The sequence below is a fragment of the Peromyscus eremicus genome, chromosome 2 (genome assembly GCF_949786415.1).
Source record: "Peromyscus eremicus chromosome 2, PerEre_H2_v1, whole genome shotgun sequence".
Classification (NCBI taxonomy): Eukaryota; Metazoa; Chordata; class Mammalia; order Rodentia; family Cricetidae; genus Peromyscus; species Peromyscus eremicus.
In genome coordinates, this window is record NC_081417.1 from 114,691,187 (window position 1) to 114,718,013 (window position 26,827).

The window sequence follows — 26,827 nt, forward strand, 5'->3', positions numbered from 1 at the left end:
CTCCTTAAAGCAGTTCTCTAGGTAGCCATACTTTCTTAAGCCCCTTTGAGTTGTCTGAATTTGCTGGGCTCGGAAGGAGACATAAGCACCATCTCTCCCACCTGCCGAGGTATATAGGGTCTGGGCATATGTTTTAAAAACGTTGTGTGGTTTTTTTTTTTTCTGATGTGTGTTCCCTCCCTGCCTCCTTGACCATGTGTTGACTTTGGTCCAGTGGACAGACACACTTCCACTCCAAGAGACACTCCAAGATCCTCAGCCCCAGCAGCCTTTGATCCATCATACTTGTGGTCCCAAGCAAATGTGAGTGGCCAGGCAGAGCATCCCCGTCTGTCTTCAGTGGTCTGTCCTCCGGCCATCAGCAGCTCTGCTCAGCCAGAGATGCTCAGCTGCATCTTACCCACTCTGTACCTAGGCGGAGACAACTCACACACAGAATCCGGGCCAACCAAAGTCCTGCTGGGAACCTGCTTTCACTCTGTTGTGGGACCCGAGGCACCGTATTTGCCTTAGCCCTGGATTTTTTTGTTTTCCTCATTTGAACTATAGAGATCATAGTGGGAAATTCTTCTAGAGATTGTTGTGGAATCAAGTAATTTCAAGGCTTAGCAAAAAGCAAGGCTGGAATCTCAGGCCGGAAAATAGTGACTGTTTTTACTGTGTACTCCTTCCTATTAACCTGCTGAAGAGAATTGTATGGGGCCATTTTGCTCCTTTTGAGACTGTACCTTGGGTCAATTAAATTATAATCTCTGGGAGTAGAACACACCTGCCATTTTTTTAAAAAATTTTTTAATGTTTATTTCACTCAACCCTCACAGTTCTCTTGTGGATAGTCATTGGCCCATTTTACAGCTGAACAAATAGAGGCTGAGAGTGAGTGACAGAAAGGAAGAGGTGGTACTTAGGTATGGAACCAAGTTCTCCGCCTCCAAGGCCTTGTTTCAACAGTTGCTTATGAGTAGTGCCCACCCACCTCTACCCGCAGTGTGGCTCTCATCCCTCCTGCCTTCCTCTTTGGCACTTCCTGCTCAGCCTGCCCAGACCTGTGTTCCATTTCCCAGGTAACTGGTCATAGGTATTCGGAAGTTCCCAGCTATTGGGTCTGACATTTATTAAATCCAGCTTGTGGCTCCAACTCAAGAATGTGCAAGCTGATTTAGATTACGCTTTGCATTGAGTTTATTAAGATAAAAACTATTTTCTGAGATAGTGAGTCAGGAGTATTTATGGTGGAGTGTGGGGAGAGCGGCTGCGGGTTGAGAGTTTGAACAGAGCACAAGCTCAGCTGGTGCAGTGACCTAACCGTGTTTGGCAGCCGCCCTCTGTGTCTAGCTAAGCATTTTATTTCATGTTGGGAACCCCTCCCTCCTCCACAGAAGAGTCTTTGGCTGGGACCTCTTCTTATGCTGAGGCTGGTCCTGATGGTGACCTGCTTCCAAGCCATGGCTGGGTTGCCATGGCAAAGAGCTGGGAAACATTTCATATCTCAGTCTCTCTCACCTGTCAGAATGTGAGCGTAACTCTTGGCCTTGCCTCCCTGTGGAGAGGTGGGCGGGCACTTGAAAATGAAGCCATAAATGCTGGGAGGGATTTGTGGACCTGTGGATGTGACATCTTGTCAAGCAGTTGGTAATAAATGGAGTGTCTCCAGAGCTAGTTTGCCTGAAAGTCCCTGGAGCCTTCCATTTACTTAATCAACCCACGTTTATTAAATACCTGTGAAATTCTCAGGAACACGGGCAGGGCCAGGAGGAGGACAGAACGGGAAGGAAGGAAGTGGAGCCTCAACTCCCAGAGAGCCCATAAAGCCCCTCCTTTTTCTTGCACTTCACTTTTTAGGTTGATTAAGTCCCAGGGAAAGGGCCTTGGCTGCCCGCTCAAGTCCTCCATCTAGTCGCAGAGGAAGAAGCTAGTGTTGGCTCATTTGTTCGCAGGGCCAGTGGCGATTGCCTGGCCTGGATGGTCTCAAAAGGTACAAGGACACTGATTCCTGGTAATAGTCATGGACAGAATGGGGAAGGATTGTCTGAGTTGGCTGGAAATGGGGCCTCCAATGGTTTCCAGTGTCCAGAGTAGTTTTGCTACTATCTGGCCGTGTGACTTTGGGCAATTACTTAGCCTTTCTGTCCCTTAGCTTCCTTATGTCTAAACTAAGGGTAATTATCGTGTCTGGCTCTTAGAATTATTTCAAGTTTAAATAACTCCATGTGTATAATGCTCTAAACAGTGGGTGATGCCATATAGATGTTTAAAAAAACTAAAAGGTTGTCACTTTCTACAGGTAATGGGAACCAGTGGCACTAAAAAGACATTGGCACTTTCTTTCCTACATTATCAAAAAAACAAAAACAAAAAAAAAGAGTCATAAAAAAATCCCAACCCCAAACTTTTGCCTAGACACAGCAGTCATTTGGGATGGATTGTCCCATGACTTTTCAGCTGCTGGTGTCGAGCAGGGCATCTTGAACTTTCCCTACCCACAGTCCTTTTTACCCAAGAAAGTTTGGTATGACCCTTTGTATATTAGTAGGTAGAATATGTGTACAAGTTAGACATTGACTGATAATAAGCTGTAAAGAAATTTAAGACAATTTTGTGAATACATGTAATTTTACCATTTGCTAATTAGCAAGATGGGTGAGCTTATTTATTTGTAGAAAAAGAATTCAATCTTGGCTGGATATTTGATGCTGCAGGATGTAGAGTATCTTCAACAGTTCACAGTTGATTGAGATTTTGATGCAATGATTGTCAGTGCTAATGATGCTGCTTTAATTAAATATATAGTACAAAATGGCAGAATTCTGTTTAGTGCCAGTTTAGAAAGTGCTGGAAATTTTATCCTGGTCCCATGTCAAAATTCACTGAACAATTTTTTTTTAAAGATTTTTTTAAAACAAAACTCAAGTCAAGGACTTAAACAACAATTTTTATGAATAGTGTGGTGATTTGAATGACAATGGCCACCTTAGGCTCATATATTTGAATGCCTAATCACCAGGGAGTGGAACTATTTAAAAGGATTGGAAGGATTAGGGGGTATGGCTTTATTAGAGAAGGTGTGGCCTTGTTGAAGAAGTGTGTTCCTAGGGGTAGGCTTTGAGATTTCAAAAGCCAATGCCAGGATTCCCTCCAGTCTGTCTCTTTCTCTGACTCTCTCAGCAGATCAGGATATAGCTCTCAGTGACTACTTCAGTGTCCTGAGTGCCACCATATGCCTGCAATGATGACAATAGGCTAAACTTTTGAAACTGTAAGCAAGCCCACAATTAAATTCTTTCTTTTATGAGTTGCCTTGCTCATGGTGTCTCTTCACAGCAATAGAACAGTTACTAAGACAGATAATATTTATTTTAACATAATACTTTTATTCTTTGAGGATGTCATACATACACACAATGTATAGTCATCATATTCACCCCTCCCTGTTTCTCCCTCCACCTCTTCTGGAATCCCCACCCTGACACAGCCCTTCAAACTTCATGTCTCTTCCTTTCTTCTTTTCTTCCTTCCTCCCTTCCTTCCTTTCTTTCTTTCTTTGTTTCCTTCCTTCCTCCCTCCCTCTTACCTTCCTTCCATCCCATTTTAGGTAACCAGCTGAGTACTAGTCTTGCCTATATATGAGTGAGTATGAGGTCATCCACTGGTGCTTGGTCAACCTGTGAGAGACCACACTCATAAAGAAAACTGATTCTCCCTCCCCTAGCAGCCATCAGCTGTCAATAGCTCCTCAGCTAGCAGTAGGAACTCATAAGCCATTTCCTACTGCATGCTGGAATGTTGACTGGGTTGATCTTGTGCAGGTCTTACGGAGACAGCCATAGCAATTGTGAGTTCATAAGTACAATGGTCCTATCATGTCTAGAATATACTGTTTGGTTCCCTCCCTCTCTTTGTGGGAGGACGTTTGGTACAGAGAGATGAGAGGGTAGGAAAGAGAAGCAGGTTTGGAGAGAGTTAAACTTCATATATAAATATGGATATATACACACACAGTAGCTTTAGATTGGAATTTCTTTACACAGGGGATAATGCTCATCCCAGAAGCCACACGTTCCCAAGCACAAAGCCCAGTGCTGGGTGTGGGATACCTTCCCTTGAGTTGTTGGTTAGAGGTGATTTCAAAGACAACCCCCCTCAAAACAGCCCTGACTAATGCCATTGCTCTTCGGTACCCACCAGAACTTGAAGGTAAGATGCTATTAATTACTGAAGATGCCACACACTTCAGTGATAGGACTTGAGGAAATCAGACTGGGTATTGGCCTAGCTTCTTCCCTGCGGGCTAGCTCTCATATTACTGGAAGGTACTGTGTAGGATGCTGGGGAGATGAGTCTTCAATACTTTTACCTGACTGTGAACCTCGAAAAGGACAATAACATCCAAGATATATTCATGTGTGCAACAGCAGTAGCATGAGTAATATGGAGATAACCAATCACTTTCTGCTTGTATTTGAGACACATTCCACAGGAAAAAACACAAGCCTGTTACTTTAACTCTGGATCAGAACCTTTAGCTAGAGAACTCATGGGCACTAGGGCATTATTTTGCTAAATGAACATAATATCAAATGACCTTCTAAATATGTATCTCTATCCCTTCAGACTAGTGCAGCTCTTGGTCCTTACCAGTGTCTTTGTGCAGAGGACAACAGTAAAGACTCACAGCTGCTCACAGTGAAGAGAGCAGGTGACCGTAGGCAACTCAGTCATAAATGGGACACTGACATCACAGCAAGTTTTCAGAACAGCATTCGAACATAAAACAGTCCAAAGACATACTAAATTGGTCCTTGCATGCTGAGGAATGACACTAAGAAAACATTAATAGTCTTTGTTTTACATAATTAAACCGTATGTTTCAATAAGAGCAGACCACTTGGCACATAGACTGAAAGCTCTGCAGTCCACGTACTGACAGTTGTAATGAGCCACGGTTTTCAGGTGGCGCTCCCTGGAGTGATGTGGTGTGCTAGCATGCCCAGTGCAGAGTGCACATGCTGTGTGCTCAGAAACAAGGTGCAGAGAGGTTACACAATGCGGCCTGACAAGGGCTGCCAGAAATACCTCAGATTCGTTTTATGTTTGATTTTGAATTAACTTTTGGTCGTTACATGCTTGGAAACCTTTTACTGTCGCCAGCTTTTTTTATGACCTCTACATTCAGTTACCTGACGTCATAGGTCATGCATGTTCTTGCAGCCACTCCCTGCTCTCTGACTTAGGGAGCTCAAGGCTAAAGCTAAACCAGTGTCCTGAGAACCTGCCAAGAGACCTTCCCAGAGGACGAGGACGTGCAGGCAAGGAAGGGCAGCCAGGAAGTGTGATGAGACACTGGGCCTGAGTCCCAATCCTAGCTGTTATTAGTTATGACCTGTGTCTTTCTGTCCTCGAACCTCAGTTTACCATGGCTGAAAACGCAGAGCCGCGGCTTTAGCATGTGATAAGACAGTAGTAGCAGACAGTGCCACTGCCTTCTGCACAGTTAGGGAAAAGCCAATCGCACTCAAGAATGGCTTCCACAAGGCAGCAGGGATGCTTCAATAAATCTTGACTCTGGAGTCCAAACCTTTCATGTTCCATGTGACGAAATGGGATGTCTGCGTAAATCATGCCTCCTGAGAACCAGAGACCAAGGTTCTGGTCCTGGACAGCACGTCTCCCAAAAAACGCTTGCGCTCCAGGCTGAGCTCACCACTTCTGGAAGGAGCCAGAGAACTGGTTAGCCACTTGAGTGTTCTCAGGATTGGAGTAAATGAGCTTGCTACTTAAGGAAATGGGAGACCAGTTTTAGTTGCCAGTAGCAAAATGTGAATTTGCAAACAGAAAGTAGAAGTTTGAAAACATTGAGCCAACACCTTGCACTTGATCCTCTCTCATTGAAAGTGACAGAAATGTAGATGGTATTTAAAGTTTATCCAGTGACCAGATGTGGTTGTGCAGGCCTTTAATCCCAGCCCTTAGGAGGCAGTGACAAAGACAGGTAGATCTCTATGAGTTCAAGGCCAGCCTGGTATACATAGTGAGTTCTAGGCTAGCTAGGGTTACACAGGGAGAGTACGTAGCCTGTCTTTAAAAGGGAGATGTGGGGTGTGGCCATGTGTAGAAGATGTATCTTGCTCATCGAATCAGTGTTTTCTATGTGACACTCTTAAGAAACTGTGTGTGGGTTGAATGTAGGAGACCAATCAATCCTTTTTCATGTAACAGGTTAGGAAAGTTCATTGCCATGGTTTTGTTATTCACACTGGAACTAGAGAAAGTACCTGTTGCTTGATTTTGGAGTAATGTCAAAGAAGATGTTCAGACTCACATGAAGCCAGACTGTCCGTACCCCATATAGTGCACCTCAACAGAGTAAATGCTAAAACAAGAGGCAGCCCTGATCTTAAGTAATAATCTTAAATAATGCATTAGCAGCAAGATATAATGATGACACTCTTCACTATTTTGTGTATCTCTAGAATATACTTCTTTTTCATTAAAACATTTACATTGATTACTAGATTCTTTTAGTTTTCAACAAATTGCAAAAATAAAAAAACCTCCTTGAAGTCCTTAATATTCTGAACAGTATATAACAGAGAACAAGAGGTTTGAGATTTCTGTATTTATTATTTTTATTTTATACATAAATGCATTCTATGACCAAACCACCTGCTAACTCCTGTGTGTGAGAACTTCTGCCCTAGAGCTTCATTTGTTTTAAATATCAATTTCTGTTTATTGTCTTGTGGTCCTGAACAGCCCTCTTACCTCTCTGTGCCTTATGTGTCTCATGAGTAGGATGCTCATAACCACACCTGTCAGGACAGCAAGTACTAGGTAGGTGTTCGCCATTAGAGATGCATCATCATCATCATCATCATCATCATCATCATCATCGTCATCATCACCCAGGTTTGCTCACACAGAGAGGTGGAGTCAATGGAACTGGAATTTTCTTCTTTCTCAAGGCCAGTTATCCCCACCTTCTACTCCCCTGCCCATCTGAGCATTGGCAGTCTGGGGAAGAAGGGGAAAGAGTGAGACATGTCCCATTGTCCGTACATGCACTGTCAGGGACACAGACTCCAGCCACCAAAGTGCAACAAGCCAGGGAAAGTGTAGGAGACAAATGGTGGTGGTGTCTGCTATTCAAGTTCAGCAGTGGCTGTGTGTCTGTCTGTCCTACGGAAACATACACTGTCCCAAGCAGACGATACCCCAAGGGCCCAGATAAAAGAGAAGAAAATAAAATCCCTGAGAGTGGTATTCCAGTGACAACTTAATCCTCATGGCTCTTAGTGGAAGAACCAGCCCTTGATCCTATGAGCTGATCAACTTCTTTTCCAGCCACTTGCGGAGGAAGAGCCTGCAGTGATCCCTCAAGCTTTGCATGCATAGCCCAGACTTAGGTCCCCTAGCATGACACATGAAGCCACAGAGCATTCTGGGAAGAGAATAGACCCCAGGCAGGGGCTTGGTCAGAAAGAAGACGGAGGACTGGTGAGATGGCCCAGTGGGTAGAGGCACCTGCTGTCAAACCAGGTGACCCCGAGTTTGACGCATAGAACCCACATGCTGAGGCAGGCTCTATTTTCACACACACACACACACACACACACACACACACACACACACACACACACACTAAGTAAATGTAAGAAAGACAGAGGGGTGCAGACATGCCTTATCATTTTATGACTGTCAGAATGCTTTTGTGTCACTTAATTGAAATGCCATCCTGACACTTCTGTCCTTGGCTAAACTCAGCTGCTCAGTCTGCTTTGTGCCTCAGGTGAGTAGTTACCTAGTCACAAACCAATCTGTGTCTTATCCTTTGAGCAAGGCTCTGGTCAGTGAGCATTGAGATGCATTGGGGTCCTTTTTGTGTCTCTGGAGAAATACTGACCTCAAGATGTCCTGTGGCCCTCTGGTGCTTTCAGAGAGAGGTGATCTGTTGGAGATTGTATCTGTGACTAGATAGCATGCAGAGCAGTCAGGCATAGGCTTGGCCTCCCAGGAAAATTGAAACACCAGACTCAGCCTGAACCCTTTCCCAGACAGTTCTCCTGGAGCTGAGGAAGGGCTTGGCCAACCAGGAGTGTGTGTGTCCAGCCTCAGTGGGTTCTGCTCTCCAGGCAGGTGATGGAGTGGAGGGGCTAAGGGTGGGGGCTAGAGGACTATGACTTGGACCCAGTATGGCCACAGGCCTTAGGCAAGTCATTTGACCTCTGTGACCCTAGAGCTCTCCCTAGTAAGGGAGAGACCATGTTCCTTCCTTGAAGAGAAGGTGAGAGGGTGAACACAACTGAAAATTCTCGACTTACAGACTTCAATCTGTGACTGCTGCCATTGGACTTCAGGTAGTGCTTGCTGAGCCTGAGGCTTGAAGGCCATGACTGCTGATATGCTGGGAAGCCATCTGTGTGAGCAAGGGCTAGTGAGCTAACATCTGGTTCAGAATTCCCTCTTCTTCAATGGGGCGCTGTGATTAACGTGCCTTTCCCACCTACCCAGATGTTACAGTGCTGGAGGAGATAGAGGAAGGAAAGTTCTGTGTAACCTAGAAAGCCTCTCACAGAAGTCCCTATCGTAAAACCCGCAACGGCACTATTAAATAACATTTCAGTTCTTGGGTTTCAGCAAACCCTGACTTAAGTACTGCACATGCATCACTCAATTTCATTTTAATCTTCTTCTAACAGCTTTGCCAGGTGGCACCTATTTACTGTTAAGTTTTTTAGTTATAACAAGGTACAAAAAGCTTAAGTCGCTTGCCCTAGGTTATACAGATAAGCATGGGAGCAGGCAGAACACCTGAATATTCAAACCCAGCCAATCAGATTCCAGAACCTAATAGAGTATTAGTTGCTAGGCTTATAAGGGCATGGTATGATTGCTTTTCCAAGTTTCTGTCTATAAAGTGTATATAGTAATCCACTGAGGTTGTTAAGCTATGGTACTCCACAGAGCTCTTAATTAGTCCTTCCTACCTCCTGGGCATCTATCAAACATCTTAGGAACATATGTGTCTATACTCGGGCACAGGTATGGATGGATTGATAGATACATAGCTCATAAACAGGGTACAGAAACATACTCCAAGATAGAGATCAGAATATGCATGTTAAAACCAAAGCTTTAGCACAATCACTGATGGACTCCTGATCCTGTTGGACAGAGTACTGCCAGCTTGAGATGAAAAGTCTGATTAGAGTAACAGCGAATGGTGAACTTTGTCCTACTACAAGTGTGATGAATGTCATTCACTTGGACAGCATGGTCCTGTGAGGCTGCAGAGACTAGCAGCACACCCTACCCCAATCTCCCTGTGCAAACTGAAAAAGAAATAATCATTTCTTTTTATGAGTCTCTTTTATAGGCTTTTGGGTAATTAAATTATCCAGTTAAATATCTCAAGAAACAAAAAGTTATTTCCCAATAAAATTCCATTAAATTCAACAAATTTACTGTATTCTGTGGTGTCCAATATAGTAGCTACTGACCACATGTAGTAATTTAATTTTACAAATTCAGCTAGAGGCAGGCATCAAGGCACAGCCAAGGTATGGGGAGAGGCAGCTGGAATCTCAGGGGAGGGCCTAAGGATTCTCTCCATTCCCTTTTTCTTTGACCTGACCTTAGGATTTCTTGTGGGTAATCATAGTTGCTCTGATGAAGATGGTAGTGAGTGTTCTATTCAGAGCACAGAATTCTACAAGGACTAAGGAAGGACAGACAGCAGAGAGGATGTTGGCCAGGGGATAACCTACCTAGGGAAAAGTGAAACTGAAGAAAATTTCATATAGACAAATAGCTGTCTTCAGATATTGAACTTAATTTTTAAAAATAACTTACTTATTTAACTGAATTTCACAACTAATATTTATTGTTTTCTAAACACTATTAAAGAGCAAACTTAAAACTGATTTCATTAAAATTTTTAATGTAGCAAATCTCAAAAGAAGCCAGATGCAAATGAAATCACATGATAATTCTACTTATGTGAAAGTCTGGCATCAGCAAAATTGCTTCTATGATGATAGAAATCAGAACAGTGGTTGCCTGGGGGAGGGGTGGGAGGCAAGGTTTGGGAGCTGGGACCAACTACAAAGGATTCGGGAGCAGTTTCGGAGGCACTGATCTACCTGGATAGGACACTGGTTCCACAGGTGCATGCATTTGTCAGTACGTGTGGGACCTTTGAGTTCAGTACGTGACACAAAAGCAAATTACATCTCAGTTAAAATGACACGCTGAATCAATATGTGATAGGTTAGGTAGATAGGTAGGTGACAGATGAAGGATGGATGGATGGGTAGGTGGATGGATGGGTGGGTGGATGGATGGATGACACAACCCAACTTGTTCTGGCTCACATGAATGATATTATGAAAGTGTCCACTGTCCCTTTTTCTGGTAGTGATCTGTTGTTCTCCATGAACATCATGCTGCCAATAAGAAGCTTTGGGGTACACTTCCTGATCTTGTGTGGTGTGGAAATAATTGGGTTGCTCTTGCTTTTTCCTGTGTTTGATTCTTTCTTATCCAAAGTAGACAAACAGGAAGGCTGTCAGAAGTTGAGAATGGTGTCATTTAGAGGTGAAAGATTCTAGTAAACTGCAATTTTACTGCTCCTTTGTCTCCATCTCCTCCTCTTCTTTGCTGTATTATTATTTGCAATAATGAAAATGTATTAATTTCTAATCTCTTTGTAATCTGAAGTTCAAAAAGTTGTCCTTCCTTGGCTGAGAGAGCATGGCTACCCATGAGTGCAATTCATGTGAATACTTGGGTCTTATTCTGACCAGTCAACACTCTTCTGTCCCAGCATCAGGCTCTGTGGGGTGTATTAGTAGCCATGGGATCTTAGTAAAGTGCTGCTACCTCATTCCTTGTCTATTTCCATATACTGATCTATCTCACTGTGATGCTAGGGATACACTGTAACATCCTGGGTTTGCTTAAGGATCTTCTTCAGCTGTGTATTCCTCTCATTGCCTCTCTTCTCTTGTCCACAGATTCTTACTTAACCCTTGATGAACCAATGAATAACATCACCACGTCCCTGGGGCAGACTGCTGAACTGCACTGCAAAGTGTCTGGGAATCCACCTCCCACTATCCGCTGGTTCAAGAATGATGCACCTGTGGTCCAGGAACCTCGTAGAATTTCCTTCCGGGCAACTAACTATGGCTCTCGGCTGCGGATTAGAAACCTTGACACCACAGACACTGGTTACTTCCAGTGTGTGGCATCAAATGGCAAGAAAGTGGTTTCCACCACTGGAGTCCTGTTTGTCAAGTTTGGTAAGCAGCCTTCAAGGGGTTTGGCCAGAGGCCATCAGTCCATTGTGTCAGGACAACCAGAGTCCATAAGAGCACTTATTGAGCCCCACAGCCGGAGTATTTAATTTATAAAGAAGTAATCCACAGCCCAGTGGGGAATTCCCATGGTCGGGGTGACCCAGTTCCGAAAGAACAAAAGAGGAATAGGGGAGGCCGCTTCTCTCTGACCTCACTTCCCCGACTCCAAACCCTTGTGTCCTGTAGATCTCAGCACAGGGACTCCCACCCCCAGGTGTGGGGAATGTGAATGCCTGCCCACAGGCAGTCACTAAGCCTCCTAGAGGGGCAGGGGATACTCTGTTAATAGTGCTTTGCATTTGTCTGAGCGTTTTTTCAGCCCCTGTGCTGTGGGAGGTAGGCGCGTTCTCACTGATATGCTTTGATTCATAGAGGTGATTGGGGGACAACTAAAGGCAAAAGAGTGAATCCAAGGAAAATCAGTAAGGGTGGGAACTTGAGCTGTCATTGGTGGGCACTCTCCCCCACCCTCCAGTTACCCAGACTGTTCCCTTTGTTGTTCTCATTTTTCAGGGCCTGCTCCTACTGCAAGTCCAGGATCCTCGTAAGTACTCCACATCTGTATGCTCTGTCGTTCCTAGGCATTTCTCCGGTAGGTTTCTGGGCAGAGGCAATGTTGTCCTGTGCTGGGGCCAGAACACTGTGTTTCCAGATGCCTTTGCCTTTGCTTTCTCTCTGATGTGAAGCCCCACAGGAGCGCAGCCCTGGCAGTAATCTCTAGCCTGGCAATCAGGACTCCGACTGATCAAAGCAAACCTCTTCCTACATTTACTATTTTTAAATGAATCTAACAGTTAGCAGCAACAGTGGATTTGGTCAAATCAAACAGAAAAAATGATAGAGTGCTGGCTTAGGAACTTTTCCTCCTGCTAACAGGGTCTGTTTTACATTCTGCAAGCATTTTTGATGCTTTGAGTTATTGCACAGGGCAACATTAGCTGATCACTTTATTTTTTATTCCTCTCAAAGAACTCAGCAGCTGAAGTTGTAACTCACAAAGAGGAGGGTGAGCCCCATCTCGGAATGAGAGTCCCCTGGAAGTTAGATTCCTTCCAAGTCCCTTGATAATGGGGGTTTAAGGATTCCATTTCTTTAAATGATGCTATTGTTGATGCGTTTATTATTCTGGCCGAGGGATCCTCATCTTGCACTCTAGAAACATCTACTTGAGAAGGTATTTTTTTTCTCTCTTCATGTATATTTTTATTTGGAGAGAAAGACCCATTTATTCAAACATGGCTTTGCAGTCCCCCACACCACCCCTCCGCATTCTGTAGTCTTATGAGGTAGAATTCACCAGGTCTGCCATGAGGGCCTCCGCATGCCTGGCTTGGACCACACCAGGGTGAAAAGTAGCAGCCACTTAGCCTGCTCTAATCCCCTCTGGGCCACTTAATTACAGAGTGGGGTATTTTAGTGCATTGGTGTGTACCTGGAGGCCCAGTGGCCCGCAATCCCATTAATAAAATAGGTACTGGGTAAAAATAAACATTGGCCTTCAGCCACACTGCTCTGCTGTTTCATCAGCCAGTTAAAGGCAACTGTGAAAGGATCTTTAAAATCGCCGAGTGCTAATTGCATTCTACCTACTGAGATCTCAACTATTGCTTGATCTCAGGACACTCGGAAGTTTGCCCACCCAGCCGCGCATCTCTTGAAGCTAACTTTGTTTTTTTTTTTTTTTTTTTTTTTTTTTTTCAGTTGTCTCAACAATTCCATTGTTTATGGAATTCTTTTGAAGTCTTATTTAAACAAAGATTAAAACTTTTGTTACATGCCTTAAAACCACTTCCCACACAGGTCCCTTATTCGTTCATATTAATCTGTGTCTCTAATGTGGCTGGTAATCCGGTCACAGGCCGCTTTTGCGGTTCACTAACTTTCCTTTACGGTTCAGCCCAGGGCTATTGACTTTCTGTCTGCTGACTTTGCATGAGAAAGGTAGTTCTTTATAATCCCAATGGTTTTTAAATACTAACACGTCCTCCTTTCTGTATGTGTTGGCTTTTTCTTGATGGCCATCTTTCTGGTGATATAATTGTATCGAGATAATCTAGAAGCTTTGTGAGTTGATACACTTGAAGAGGAGACTGAAGTTCATTAATGATACCTAACCGCAGCTGAAGGGATCTGTTGACATTAGACATTTGTGTTTCACGTTTGCTGTCTCAGTTTAGGCAGCAACAGCACACTGTGTAGAGCTGCCGTGTTTGCTTAGGTCAACCGTGTTGATTCACCTAAAAACCATCAACCCCAGTTGGAAACTTCCCAGGGCCTTTTCCCGCTCAATTTCTACCATTTTGGCATTCCTCGTTGTCATTGTGATACTCTTGTTTTCTTAACTTAGTGTGTGCAAGTGCGTGTGCTGACGCCCGAAGAGTGTGTCCTCCTCTGTCAGCCTCTGCTTTCATCCCCTGAGATAGGATCTCTCACTGAACCCAAAGTTAGGCTGCTGACCAGCCAGTCCCAAGAGTTATCCTGTCTCCTTTACCCCTGCCCCCAGTACTGGGGTTCCAGCCACCCACAACCATACTCGGCATTTTGTGTGACTTCAGAAGACTTGAACTCCACCCCTCACGATTGTCCAGCAAGCTCTGTTGCCCACTGAGCCATCTACCAGCCCCAGTACTTCTTTCCCTTAAGAGCCCATGGCATTGCCTCCTTTCCTGACTGCCAGTGCTCACTCTGTCTCTAAGAGTTCCTAAGATAAACTTCCAGAGAGGGTGGCAGTTCCCATCTGTGGCTTCAGCGCCCCCAGGGAGCAGGCAAACCCAGAAGCAGGTCAGAAATGAGCAACACGAGAGCTGTAGGGACATCACAGCATTAAGAATAACACGAATGGCCTTCTTTGAGATCTGCTTTTTCCCAAAAATAGAAGTGGCATGAAGTTTACAAGTTTACTTGTAAGTAGCACAGTCAGAGTCACTAAAAATAAAATAAAATGAGCATCCAAGACACTGTCCTAGCATCCAGAACATCAGATGAGTGGGATGCAGGAGGCAGAAACCAGGCAAAGCCAGGCCCTGAGACTTCGGCCCAGGACGGCTCTCGTCCCTCCTTCTGAGGGACAAACCAATGCTAGTTTTCACAAAACAGCTTCGGGATGGTTGTTTGGCTGAGAATAAGAGTGAGTTTGAGGTTTTTAGATGGCTCTGTTTATAACATCAGGCTTTAGTGCTGCTGTGTTTGCTAGACCACCCCTGGCAGTTACAAGCCCTGGAGCATGAGCACAGTGGAGCCTCATCCTGTCTAAGGATGTAAAAGGTCTAAATCAAGCAAGCAAAACTGCCAAGTGACAATGCTCCACCTACCCACATTGACAAATTCACCTTCATACTCCAAATATAAAATATGTGTATAAAATTGGTGTTCTATAATTGAAAGTCCAGACTATAAAAATTTACAGTTTTAACATTATTTTGTACAACTGAGTATTCTGCTCACAGGCCAGACACACATATAATGTATATAATTTTATATGTTAAGGCTATAAAATTATTTTTCCTCCATTGTCCAAATGGACTTAACTTCAGAGAATTTTGTGTACCATGTTCAAGCACACATATGGGATCATATCCGATAATCATCATTATAGAATATGCTATTGATTTTATAATCCCATCATGCATGTTAGTCTTAAATGCACCCATTGCCTCAGCATGTATAAACTGAAGAGTGTGGTCACATGCCACTCATCAGTGGAGATGTATCTGGGCAAAAGTGTCATTAGACAACTTTGTCATTGTGCATCTAAGAGTGTATTTACTTAAATCTAGATAGTGTAAGTCAGTCGCTTGACGTGACTTCCGATGGAATCAAGACACACAGAAAATAAAAAATGCGTGGGCTGCTGACAGCCTCACATAGCATATTTGTAATAAACATTTTAGATGTGCACGCTAAATAACAATGAATGGCATATGTCATCTATCTCCAAGTGATATAAACTGCATAGCTAAGACATGTATCATACAGCTCTGGGAGCTAGAATTCTAATAGCAAGGCATCTGTACAGTTGGCTCATCCTAAGCATTGCAAAGGAGGATTTCTATATTCTCCTGGGGCTTACCAGAACTTGATGACATTCATTGGCTCATGGACGCATTACTTCAGTTTGGGCTTGATGCTCTGTGGTGTTCTCCCCGAAACGTTCTTTAAATGATCCTCTTTTGTAAAAAGCATTAGTAGTACTATGCTAGGGCTAAGATTGCATTCTGTGTTTCTGGGGGATAGAGCCTCCTTATTCTAATTTGTAGAGAGGACACAGTTCAACAGATAATTCTTAAGAGTGCAAAATCTTGCTCAGGATACACTGGCCAAGTATATTTCTCCAAAGTATGAGAATCTTCACAAGTAATTATTGGATAATGAGAAAAAAAGGTTATGGATCCTAGGTAATATTCAGAATGCTGTCTATTGTAATTGGAGTTTTCTCCAGTCCCGCCGGGGCCCGCAGCCACTCAGACCCAAGTAAACATACAGAGACTTATATTACTTATAAACTGTATGGTTGTGGCAAGCTTCTTGCTATCTAGTTTTTATATCTTAAATTAACCCATTTCTATTCATCTATAAGTTGCCACTTGGCTTGTGGCTTACCAGTACTTTACATTTTTGCTTCTCATGATGGCGGCAGCTGGCAGCATCTCCTGACTCAGCCTTCCACTTCCCAGAATTCTCCTCTCTGCTTATCCTGGCTACTGGCCAATCAGCATTTTATTTATCAATCCATCAGAGCAACACATTCACAGCATACAGAAAGACATCCCCATCAGTCTGTTGTGCAAAAAATCTTACAGCCACACTGAGAGGAAACTAGTGGCCAGGTGACTGATTTTTCTTTTCTCCTACTGAAATGCTTCTGTCACTGCTGTCCTTCCCATATATAAGGCAGCATCTCTGGCCCTGACAGAAGCCCAATACCCACAAACTGCCCATCACTGTCAACTTCTGGCCAGAACCACGCTGATCTCATGAGCAACATTTAAGGTTCTGTTCATACTGTGCCGGCCTGGAGTGCTGAGTCTCAAGACACAGAAGGGCCCATGTGGACTCTTTAACTTTTATTAAATTCATTTCTTATTTGTTTTTTAATGTGAGCATGGGGTGAGTTCTTGCTTTCTCTCCCCACTTCCTCTCTTTCTGCATAACCATTTTATTGATCATTTTCAAGTGTACAGCTCAGTGTTGGTATAGTCAGAGTTGTGCAATCCTTGTTACTACAGCACAATACCTGTGCTTTTGTGTTTGGCTTATTTGACTTTAGTATAATAGTTAGGGGTTCGACCACCTTATAGCATCCATTGCTTCGTTGTTTTTGTGGGTGAGTGGTATTCCACTATGTGATTAAGTCTCATTTTTTTTTTTATTTCTTATCTGTTGGACACTTGGGTTGCTTCTGCGTTTTGCCTATTTAGCATAATGCTATGTGCAAGGGGTTTTTTGGGGGGGCGAGGGGTGTGTTTTCAGCTTCTTGGGTATGTACATGAAGGAGTAATTCTTGGAACATATGAAGATTATGTGTTTAAACTTTTGCAGAATGGCAAAGCTGTTTTCTAAAGGAGCTGCACAATTTTATATTAACAAATAAACAACAACAACAACAAGGCAAAAGGATTTAAATTTCTCCACGTGTGCTCTGACACTTGATTCTATTCTAAAAGTTTTATTTGTCTATCCATGTATCATCTATCTGTCCATCTATCAATCGTCCATCTATCTATCTCCGATCTTCCTCAGCTATCCTGGTGTCTTTGGTCCTTTATAGTGCTTTAATTTTCATTTTTCTAGGGACTAATGATATTGAGTATCTTTTATGTACTTATTGGATATTTGTGTATCTCTGGGAAATATCATTTAAAATTCCCTGTAAATCATTTGAGAATTTTTTTCTCTTCATTCTTTGCTTACCAGGGTTCTCTATATAGTTTACAAATGTATCCTTCTCAGATATATGACTTCACATGTTCCTGTCATTCTCTGCATTATCCTTACATTTTCTTGGTAGTGTTCTTTAAAGCACATTTTTTTTTAATTGACAAAGTATAATCCATCCTCAGGTTTGGTTATTTATACTTTTGAGAAAGCATTGCCTAACACAAGCTCACACAATTTTTCTTCTATCTTTCCTTCTCATAGTGTTAGTTCATAGTTTTAGATCTTACGTTTAGATTTTATTTTGTTTTGAGTTGATTCTCATATATGGTATGCCATTAAGAGTATAGAGTCATTCTCCATATCCATTCCAACAGTTCCAGTACCATTTTCTTCTTGAAAAGACAATTCTTTACTCTTTGTGTTGTGCTCTTAAAACCTATTGACCGCCGGGCGGTGGTGGCACACGCCTTTAATCCCAGCACTTGGGAGGCAGAGGCAGGCAGATCTTTGTGAGTTCAAGGTCAGCCTGGTCTACAGAGCGAGATCCAGGAAAGGTGCAAAGCTACACAGAGAAACTCTGTCTCGAAAAACCAAAAAAAAAAAAAAATCCTATTGACCATAAATATATGTGCCTGTTTCTGGAATTCTACTCCATTGATCTGTGCTTCTTGCTGGTGTCAGTTTCATGGAATATGCTTTACTACAGTTTCATGGGATTTGTAGTGAGTTTTAAAGTCAGGAAGTGAGTTCTCTGTACTGATCGGTGTTTCATTAGATAACAGAAACAGTAGAATATACATAGGTAGATGATTGATTAGTAAATAGATAGGTAGGTAGGTAGATAGATAGATAGATAGAGAGAGAGAGAGAGAGAGAGAGAGAGAGAGAGAGAGAGAGATAGATAGATAGATAGATAGATAGATAGATATTGCAAGAAATTGGCTATGTGAGTATGTGGGCTGTCAAGTTCAGAATCTGTGGAGTAGGTTGCTAAGGTGAGCTCGAGCCATGGGGCTGTTTCTCTGGCTGTAATCTTCAGGTGGGAAGCCTCAATTTTGCTCTTACAGGCCCTAAAGCTAACTGGGTCAGGCCCATTCAAATACCAAGGACAACCTCCATAGTCAGTCAGTAAGTACTGTCAGAGCAACAGCTAGTCTAGGATATGACTGAGTAGTTAGGAACCATACCTTGACAACATGACAAATAACAATTGGCCATCATATCTTCAATGTTGTTCTTTGTTCAAGACTTTCCCTGTGTTCTGGGTCCCTTACATTTCCAAGTGTATCTTAAAATTAGTCTTCTTAATAGTGATGAAAAACATGTGGGGTTTTGAAAAATACATTGACTGTATCAGTCTTTTAATTGATTTGGGGAGTATTCCCATCTAAACAATATTAAATCTTCTGTTCTGTGAACGTGAGTATATCATTCCATTTATTTAATTTCCCTACATAGTTTTTTAGATTTTGTTCTACAATTCCAGCTCCCTTTTTAGAAATAATATATATATATATATATACTTTTATATATTTAGTTATTTTATATTAATTCTATGGCTTTGGTTTCATTTCAGATTATTCATTCTACTCTATAAAGATACAGTTCATTTCTATAAACAGATCCTATGTCCTGTGGACTTTGTGAGATACAGACATGAGCTTGTTCCATAGCCCTGTGTATGTGTCTCTGTGTGTATGTATATGTGTTTCTGTGTACATCCATATGTGTGCATATTCTGTATATGTGTATCTGTGTGTGTGTGTCTGTGTCTGTGTGTGTGTTTGTATATTCCCTATGACTCTCCATCCATAAGATGATGTTATCTGCAATGTCAGGTTCTTGAGCTTCTTCCTCCTCATCATGGATGCCTTTTATTTCTGTCTCCCACCCATTGGCCCTAGCTGGACTTGACCACACAATGTTGAGTAGACGTGGTGAAAGGGCAGGTCCTGTCCTTTTCCCTCATCTGAAGGGGAACACTTTCAGTGTTTCGCCATTGAATTTGATGGCAGCTATGGGTTTTTCATAGATGCCCTGTATGAGGTTGAGAAAAAGTCGTCTCTTTATTCCTCTCTTCACGTGTGGTTTTCATTATGTGAAGATATTGGGCTTTGCCAAATAATGTCTCTGCATCCATTGAGATGATCATGGGATTTTGTTAGTCCTTAGTGTAGGGTATTACACTGATTGATCAAACAGTTATTCATAGAATATATTCTACTTGGTTACAATATGAAGATCCTTTATGTATGTTACTTACATTCTTTTAAAATATTTGAATTCTTTAAATTATATATATTTGAGGGGACTGAGAGATGGCTCAGAGGTTAAGAAGTCCTGAGTTCAATTTCCAGCAACCACACGGTGGCTTACAACCATCTATAATAATAAATAAATAAATCTTAAAAATATATATTTTGAGACATGCACATATGGAAGTCAGAGGACAATTTGCAGGAGTCAGTCTCCTCCTTCCACCATGTGGGTCCTGGAAATCAAATACCTTTACCTGCTGAGCCGTCTCATCGACCGCTTTTGTTTGGTTTGCTGGCATTTAATTGAAAGCTTTGTTTTCTGTGTTTATAAAGGGCATTAATCTCTAGACTTCTTGTATTATCTTTTATAGTTCTAGTAGAACTATACAAAATACATCTGAATACAAAAGTCTTCAGATAGATTGGGAAGCATTTCCTTGTTTAGGAACCCTATGAGGGAATTCTGTTCATTCACGCAGATGTTGATATAATTCACCATGAAATCTACTTGAAAAGTTTTAAAATTACTAGTTCAACTTCTTTACTTGTTATGGATAGACTTAAATTTTTTTCTTCCTAGTCAGTTTGGATAGCCTGTGTCTTCCATGAAGTTTGTCCATTCTGTTTAGATTTCCCAGGTTGTTGGCATATAGTTGTCTGCAGTATTATTCCCATGTTGTTCTTTTCATTTCTGTGACATTAGTAATGGCATCTTTCATTTCATTCTTGATTTTAGTAGCTTGTATCATTTTCTCAGTCAGAGTAGCTAGCCAAGCATTTGTTGGTCTTTTTTTTTTTTAAAAAAAAAAACTTAAATAATTCAAATGATGTAATACGGCTGTTCTGGATATCAGCTTGCCTCCCTTGTGAAATTGCAGGGTGGCATCCTTCTGATTTGTCCAGAGAATTTCCTGGACTAAGTGTACAGAGCCTTCATTCTCTGACAATACAACCACAGAAGTCAGTGCACTGTGAGCATGCTCCCTCTGTGATTAGCCAGAGGGGTCCTTAGAGCAGGAATCTCTGCTACTGTTTGCCAAGGGCCTCCGTGAGTGTGTTGGGCTTCCTTCAGCACTCCAGCAGCTGACACTTGGGCCTCAGCTTCATGATCTGCTGGTGTTGTGCCTCATAGAGTAACAGAAGGAAGACACAGGGCCTTGCTTTCTTGGACATGTACACAGCTCCTCTCCTGCAAATACCCTTTATCCCTGTGTCAGAGGATTCAGAGGCCAGTGGACATCTTTTTGCTTAGATGCCTTTGAACTATGTGGCCGCCCTCTTGTTTCTCCCAGCTGGAATTTCTACAGGCAAATGTAGTCATTTTTTCTTAACCAGTATCATGGGAACAGAACTTTGCCACTGTTGAAACTACATGACTAGTCAAGTGAGGACAAGCTTATGAGTGGGACTTTTAAAGAGAGTTTCCAACAGGTCAAGTCATGCCAGTTGTCTGGAGATCAGGCTTTGGGGGCATTCAAGACCCATCCTGCCTTCCCCAGGGATGGCCATTTCACAGGGCTATAAAGAATGTTGGAAAAGAGGCCAGGGCAAGTTGAAAAACACCACAGGACTCTGTGTCTAACAAAGTTCAGCTTTTGTGTTTTCTATGTACCCTCTCACTTAACACATGAGCGACCATATGGCATTTACCATACACTCCATATGTATTTTTTTCTTTCATCCTCTGGGGTCTTCTTCAGTTCTTTCTGTTTAAAGGCTGTGTTATTTGAAAAGTATCCATCATAGTTAGGGTTTCTGTTGCTGTGATAAAACACCATGAGCAAAAGCAACTTGGGAAAGAAAGGGTTCATTTACCTTACAAATCTCAGGTCACACTTCATCACTGATGGGGATTGGGGCTGGAATTCAGGGCAGGAACCTGGGGGCAGGAACTGAAGCAGAGATCGTGGAGGAGTGTTGTTCACTGGCTTGCTTCTCATGGCTTGTTCAGCCTTCTTTCTTATACAGCTCAGGACCACCTACTCAGGAATGGCACTGCCCAGAGTGGGCTAGCCCTCCCACATAAATCATTAACAAGAAAATGCCCAAAAGATTTGCCTCTAGGCAAATCTCACAGAAGCATTTTTTCCCCCAAGGTTTCCTCTCCCCAAGTGCCTCAGTGTTGTGTCAAGTTGACATAAAACCAGTCAACACAGGATCTATGTCACCAGGATGTTGAAGATTAGTTGAACCAATAAAATGCTTCATATGTCAGAGGTAGGAGTTTGCCTGGCACATGTTAGGAGTTGAATAACGCTAGCTAACATTATCATTGTCATCACTACTGTCTGAACAAAGAGGTTAGAGCTTCTTTACAGGCAGAGTCCTCCTGTGGACTATCTTTCCTGCTGTGACCCTCAGCCAGAGACCTTGAGACCTTTATTTCCTTTTCTCTCATCAGCTTTTGGCTGATATCCCTTTCAACGACCAAAAAAAAAAAAAAAAGACAAGTAAAGACAAGTAGCTTTTACTGATTTTTTTTCCCCTCTCCTTTTATCTGTTTCCAAGTCTCAGGCATAGTGAAAAAGTAAAGCTGGGTGCTGGCCCACCCCAGGAAGTGATAATATAACTTTCAACTCAAGATAAACTCAAGGAGATCTTTCAACACAGCTACTCAGGCAGTTCGGAGATGTGATGTCCTGTAGAGAGGAGAGCAGAAAGTCACTCAGCAGCTGGGCCAGACCACAGAGGGACACCATTCCAGGGAAGCCGGCTAAGCACAGTGTCCTCATCAAAACCATCTTAGACTTTGCATTCCTCAGAGCAAGGACAGATGGCGGGAATGTGGGGAGATTAGACAAGAAGAATTTCCAACCCCAGGGGGACAGGCCCAAGAGTACAGAAGGTTGAGAAGCCAGCCTCCTGTGTCACAGCCACCCTTGTCACTCAGCAACCCCTATGAACAGGGTGTGGAAAGCTCCCATTCAGATGACACTTATGAAGATCGCCTTTGTGTGCTGGACACGTCCAAAAAGGGAAGAATCCTCGCCTTCTAGGCAGACATTTTCTGGAAGCTCGTCGGCTAAGCTGTGAGCTTCTTGTTCCTTGCATTACCTGAGCCTGTCTCCACACCTCCCACAGTACCTGGTGTGCAGAGTGTGGTAGCAAGTCAGCAAGTGTGTGTTAAGTTGGAAAGGAGGCGGCTCTGCGTTTCTAACGTGCTCTTAGGGCTCGGGGGTACTACTGGCTCACACACCTTGGGAAACAAACACGTGAAGAGAAGGGGCCTGGGTTCTAACCTTTCTCTGTCACTCACTAGCCAGTGACCTTAGGCAAAAAGCTTACCTTCCCTGGCCTCTAAGTTTCTCTTTTGTGCACTGAAGAACTTGGGCTCAAGGTCTCCTAAGTTTTCTTCCAACTGAATTTGATAACTAATTAAAACTCACTATATTATTTCCTCTATTATTATAAAACTTCATCGAGATTTTGAATTCTGTGCCATCAGCTCCTAGGTTCTTTTTCTCTACTCTGAGATGTCAGAAGTTCTCTTTTCTGTCGTGAACGTTCTGCCCATTCTAAACAAGACCCTGTCTGGGTATGTTGAATCAGTAAGAAAGATTTATAGAAAATGGCCCCTAAGAACACACTCTAAGATTCTGAAGAAACTGCTAGAAGAAGAGACTTAAAACAGGAAGCTCCTTTAAATTTGCTTCCTGGGACTCTATGACTATATTTGGAAGCTGGGGTAGACACCAGCCTCTACTCTATGCCAGGGATAGACATGAAGCTCTGCCCTATGCCGGCCATGGGAGAATGTTGCCTATTTTCAGGGTAAACCTTCCATCCTCAGTTAGTCAGTCCTAGAAAACACCCTCATGATCACACTCAGAGGAATGTTTCTGTGGTGGCTCTAAATTTAGTCAAGTTGACAGGATTAACTATCATACTTGGCCTCCTTGAAATCTGGGGACAGACATCAGCCGTTTTCACTGTATAGACACAAGAGTAGATTACAGAGCTTACACTGGTGTATCCCCTCCTCTTGTTGAAGGAGGTAATCAAGAATACTTACAGGAACTACATATTTGGTCATCTTAAACACTTCATAGCTAAAAGAACTCACAACATTCCAGTGATTTATATTCATGAAACAATTTTAGTACAGGCAAAGAAATATACTCTAGGAATAGCAGGAAATGAGTGTATAATGGTGGGTGCTCAGAGATCTTGAGTGAGAGCTTTTGTCCTACCAACACTGGATCACATAGTACCCCCTTTCTCTGCAGATCTCAAACTTCACTGGCATGGATGTGAAGAACTTGAATTCTAAGAAGGCCAAAGGTAGTTCACAGCTGAGGCCTCTTATAGAGACCAGTTCACAGAGGTTCATTTCCAGCTTTATAGCACACCTTAAATGAAACTCCAAGACTTCCCTAAAGCTACATGAAAGTCATAAATCTATTCCTTGTTATTAAATAATGTCAATCACCTAATACTTCTTACCCTAAACCACTCACTTTTACAGAGTGTCATTACTATGATAAATATACATACTAAAATAAAGTATGTCACTATTTTTTCTATGAATACTCCATAGTTACTGCCAGTGGTCACTGCTTCCAAAGTTTAATTAGCAATAGGTCAGGCCAACTGAGATTACCTGACACTGTTGGCCTTGCTCCTATATAAATTTAGGAACACACTCCTAGACCTTGAAAAGCAGTACAGTAACACAAATGCAGATTCTTGCCATTGGTGTTAGAAGTGCCCTAGAATTAATTTATTAGTTATCATGAGTCAGGCATCAATCACCTCAACAGCAGGCCTAATATATTTATTACCTCCAATGGCCCTACCCTCCACTCATTTTCTGAAACTGAACAAATATAAATTTGACTAATCAATTATTCCTTAATAAGTCACACACCTATACATACATTTATAGCACGTGATATTTGGTATAGCAATATATTAAAAGGTGATTGATGACTGACCCATGCTAGCTATTAATTATTCCTAGGGCATTTCTAACTCCAATAGCAAGAATTTACATTTGAGTTACTTTACTATTTTATAATGAAATGTCCTACATTCTTTTTTATAAGTCTTCAATGTCCAGTGTATATTTTATATTGATAACATACCTTTTGATGCTAAATTTTTATCAGAAATAATTGGTTTAATAAGATTAACTATTCAAAAAAACACAGATCTATATTGTCAAGTTACTGCAAATACAAAGTTTTCTGGTAACTAAGTTGACTACCAAATCACCATTTGTTTAATATTCCTACCAACACTGATAAACCTGGTTCATCATTTTTCAAGAGTTGATTTGACATTGAACAACAATTTATTAATTTCCCCTCTATGTCTATTCAAATTAAATAAATTTTCTAAATCTTGTAGCAACTTAGTGCCATTTATATCAAATTCAAAGTTATAGTACAAAAATTGAAAAGCAATACTCAATTTATCGATATCAATAAAGCATTCTTCAAAAATTTTCTTGTAGTTTTTGTAGCAAGTTCAAGAAGTACTGTCAGTTACAGTTAATATCTGCAGAATAATTCTCATTAAATATATAAATTCAGCAATTGTAGATGTGTAATGCAAAAAGCCACAGTTAAGCACACATTCTGTACCTGCCTTGCTGGGTAATGGTGAGTTTCTCCTTTCATTAAAGCTCTGAAGTCAGCTGGTTCATACAGTGTGATAGCCATGAGAAGGTGTAACAATGTGGTAACAGTGAGAACATGTGCCATTTTGGGCCCTTGACTATTGAGCTTTTGGTGGCATACGTCGGAATCAACAGTAGAGTTTACCTTTGTGAGACTCCTCAGTGACTAGTCAGCATGCCCCGGTGATGAACATTTCCATTGCCTGTGGTCTCTCTCCATGCCTCAAAACACTGGCAGTGATTGTTTTTGCTCATATATCTGAAATGGTTGGAGCAGCTCTATCCTATCATGTTTTCCAAAGTCAACTTCAGAAAACTTGAGCATAAATATTTTCTTTTGTTTTTCTATTTTTTCCTTTTATTGAAACTAGATTCTTTTCTTACACAGTATATCCTGATTATAGTTTTCCCTCCCTCTACTCCTCCCAGTTCTTCCCCATCTCTCTTCCCTTCTGGATTCACTCATTTTCTGTCTCTCATTAGGAAAAAAAAAACAAAAACAAAAAAAAAAGGCTTCTAAAAGATAACCACCAAACATGACAAAATATAATAAGATGAAGTAAAAACTATCATATCAGCATTGACAGCAACCTAATAAGAGGAAAAGAGTCCCAAGAGCAGGCACAAGAGTCAGAACTCAACTCGCTTTCACGGTCAGGCGTCCCATAAAAATACTAAGTTAGTAGCTATAATATATACACAGAGGGCTTGGGGGAAGACCCATGTAGGCCCTGTGCTTGCTGCTTTCTTCTCTGTGAGCCTTGTTCAGTTGTTTTAGAGAACTTGGTTCTCCTGATGTCCTTTATCCACTCTGGCTCTTACAATCTTTCCATCGTCTCTTCCCTGGGATTCCTTGAGCTCTGAAGGGATTTGATGGAGACCTCTTTTGACTCTCCACATAATATCTGGCTGTGGGCCTCAGCATCTGTTCCCATCTGCTGCCAGAGAGAGCCTCTCTGATGATGACTGGATAAGGCACTGATCTGTGAGTATAGCAGAATATCATTAGGAATCATTTTATTGATACTTTTTTCTTTCAAGACCATGAGTATTTAGTTTCACTCTAGGTCTCTGGGCTATCTTGTCTCTAGTTCTTGGTTACCCAAGCAGTGTTGGGCATGGGTTCCCTCTCATGGAGTAGGCCATATGTCAAATCAGACATTGGTTGGCTACTCTCGCGATTTCTGGAGCACAGATATTACCAATACATATCTAAAGTAGGTCAAAACAATAAGAAAACCATTGGTATTGGCTTATTAAATTTCACTAAGCCTAGATGTTGACCTAGTGGCTGGAGTACTATGCATTAGAGTATAAGCTTTTTGTCATACCAAACTGAAATCCTTTGATAGATATAAAAGATGAAACAATGCCCACTCTGAAGTTCAATTTCACAGGCTGTAAATTGATATTTCTTGTAAATTTGAAATTTCCTTGTGGTAAAACATAACCTGAAATACTAATATGCCAATTTTCCTGATATCTCATGTCTCATCTAAAAAATAATTACCCACAACTTTTCAAATTTCAAATCAGCTGTCCTTTGATTTTGTAAGAAAGACTTAATAGTCTATCTGTGCGTAAAATAGTATTCTTTTCTTAACATTTGTCTGCTTTAAAATGGCTGTATAGGGGCTCAAGTTGTAGGCTGTGGATGAAGCTCTGGCTTTAGCCCCAGCGTGACTTCAAGTATCTTCAGTCCTAGCACTCATGAG

General features: G+C 41.9%; 1 protein-coding gene across 1 annotated transcript in view; it reads left to right on the forward strand.

Annotated features, from left to right (window-relative positions):
• Nucleotides 1-26,827, forward strand: part of Ror1 (receptor tyrosine kinase like orphan receptor 1) — a 160,004-nt gene that overhangs the window by 36,677 nt on the left and 96,500 nt on the right. Inside the window, exons 4-5 of the mRNA XM_059255843.1 lie at nt 11,013-11,300; nt 11,871-11,901. Of these exons, the coding sequence (XP_059111826.1) occupies nt 11,013-11,300; nt 11,871-11,901 (319 nt within the window). The remainder of the gene's footprint in view (nt 1-11,012; nt 11,301-11,870; nt 11,902-26,827) is intronic.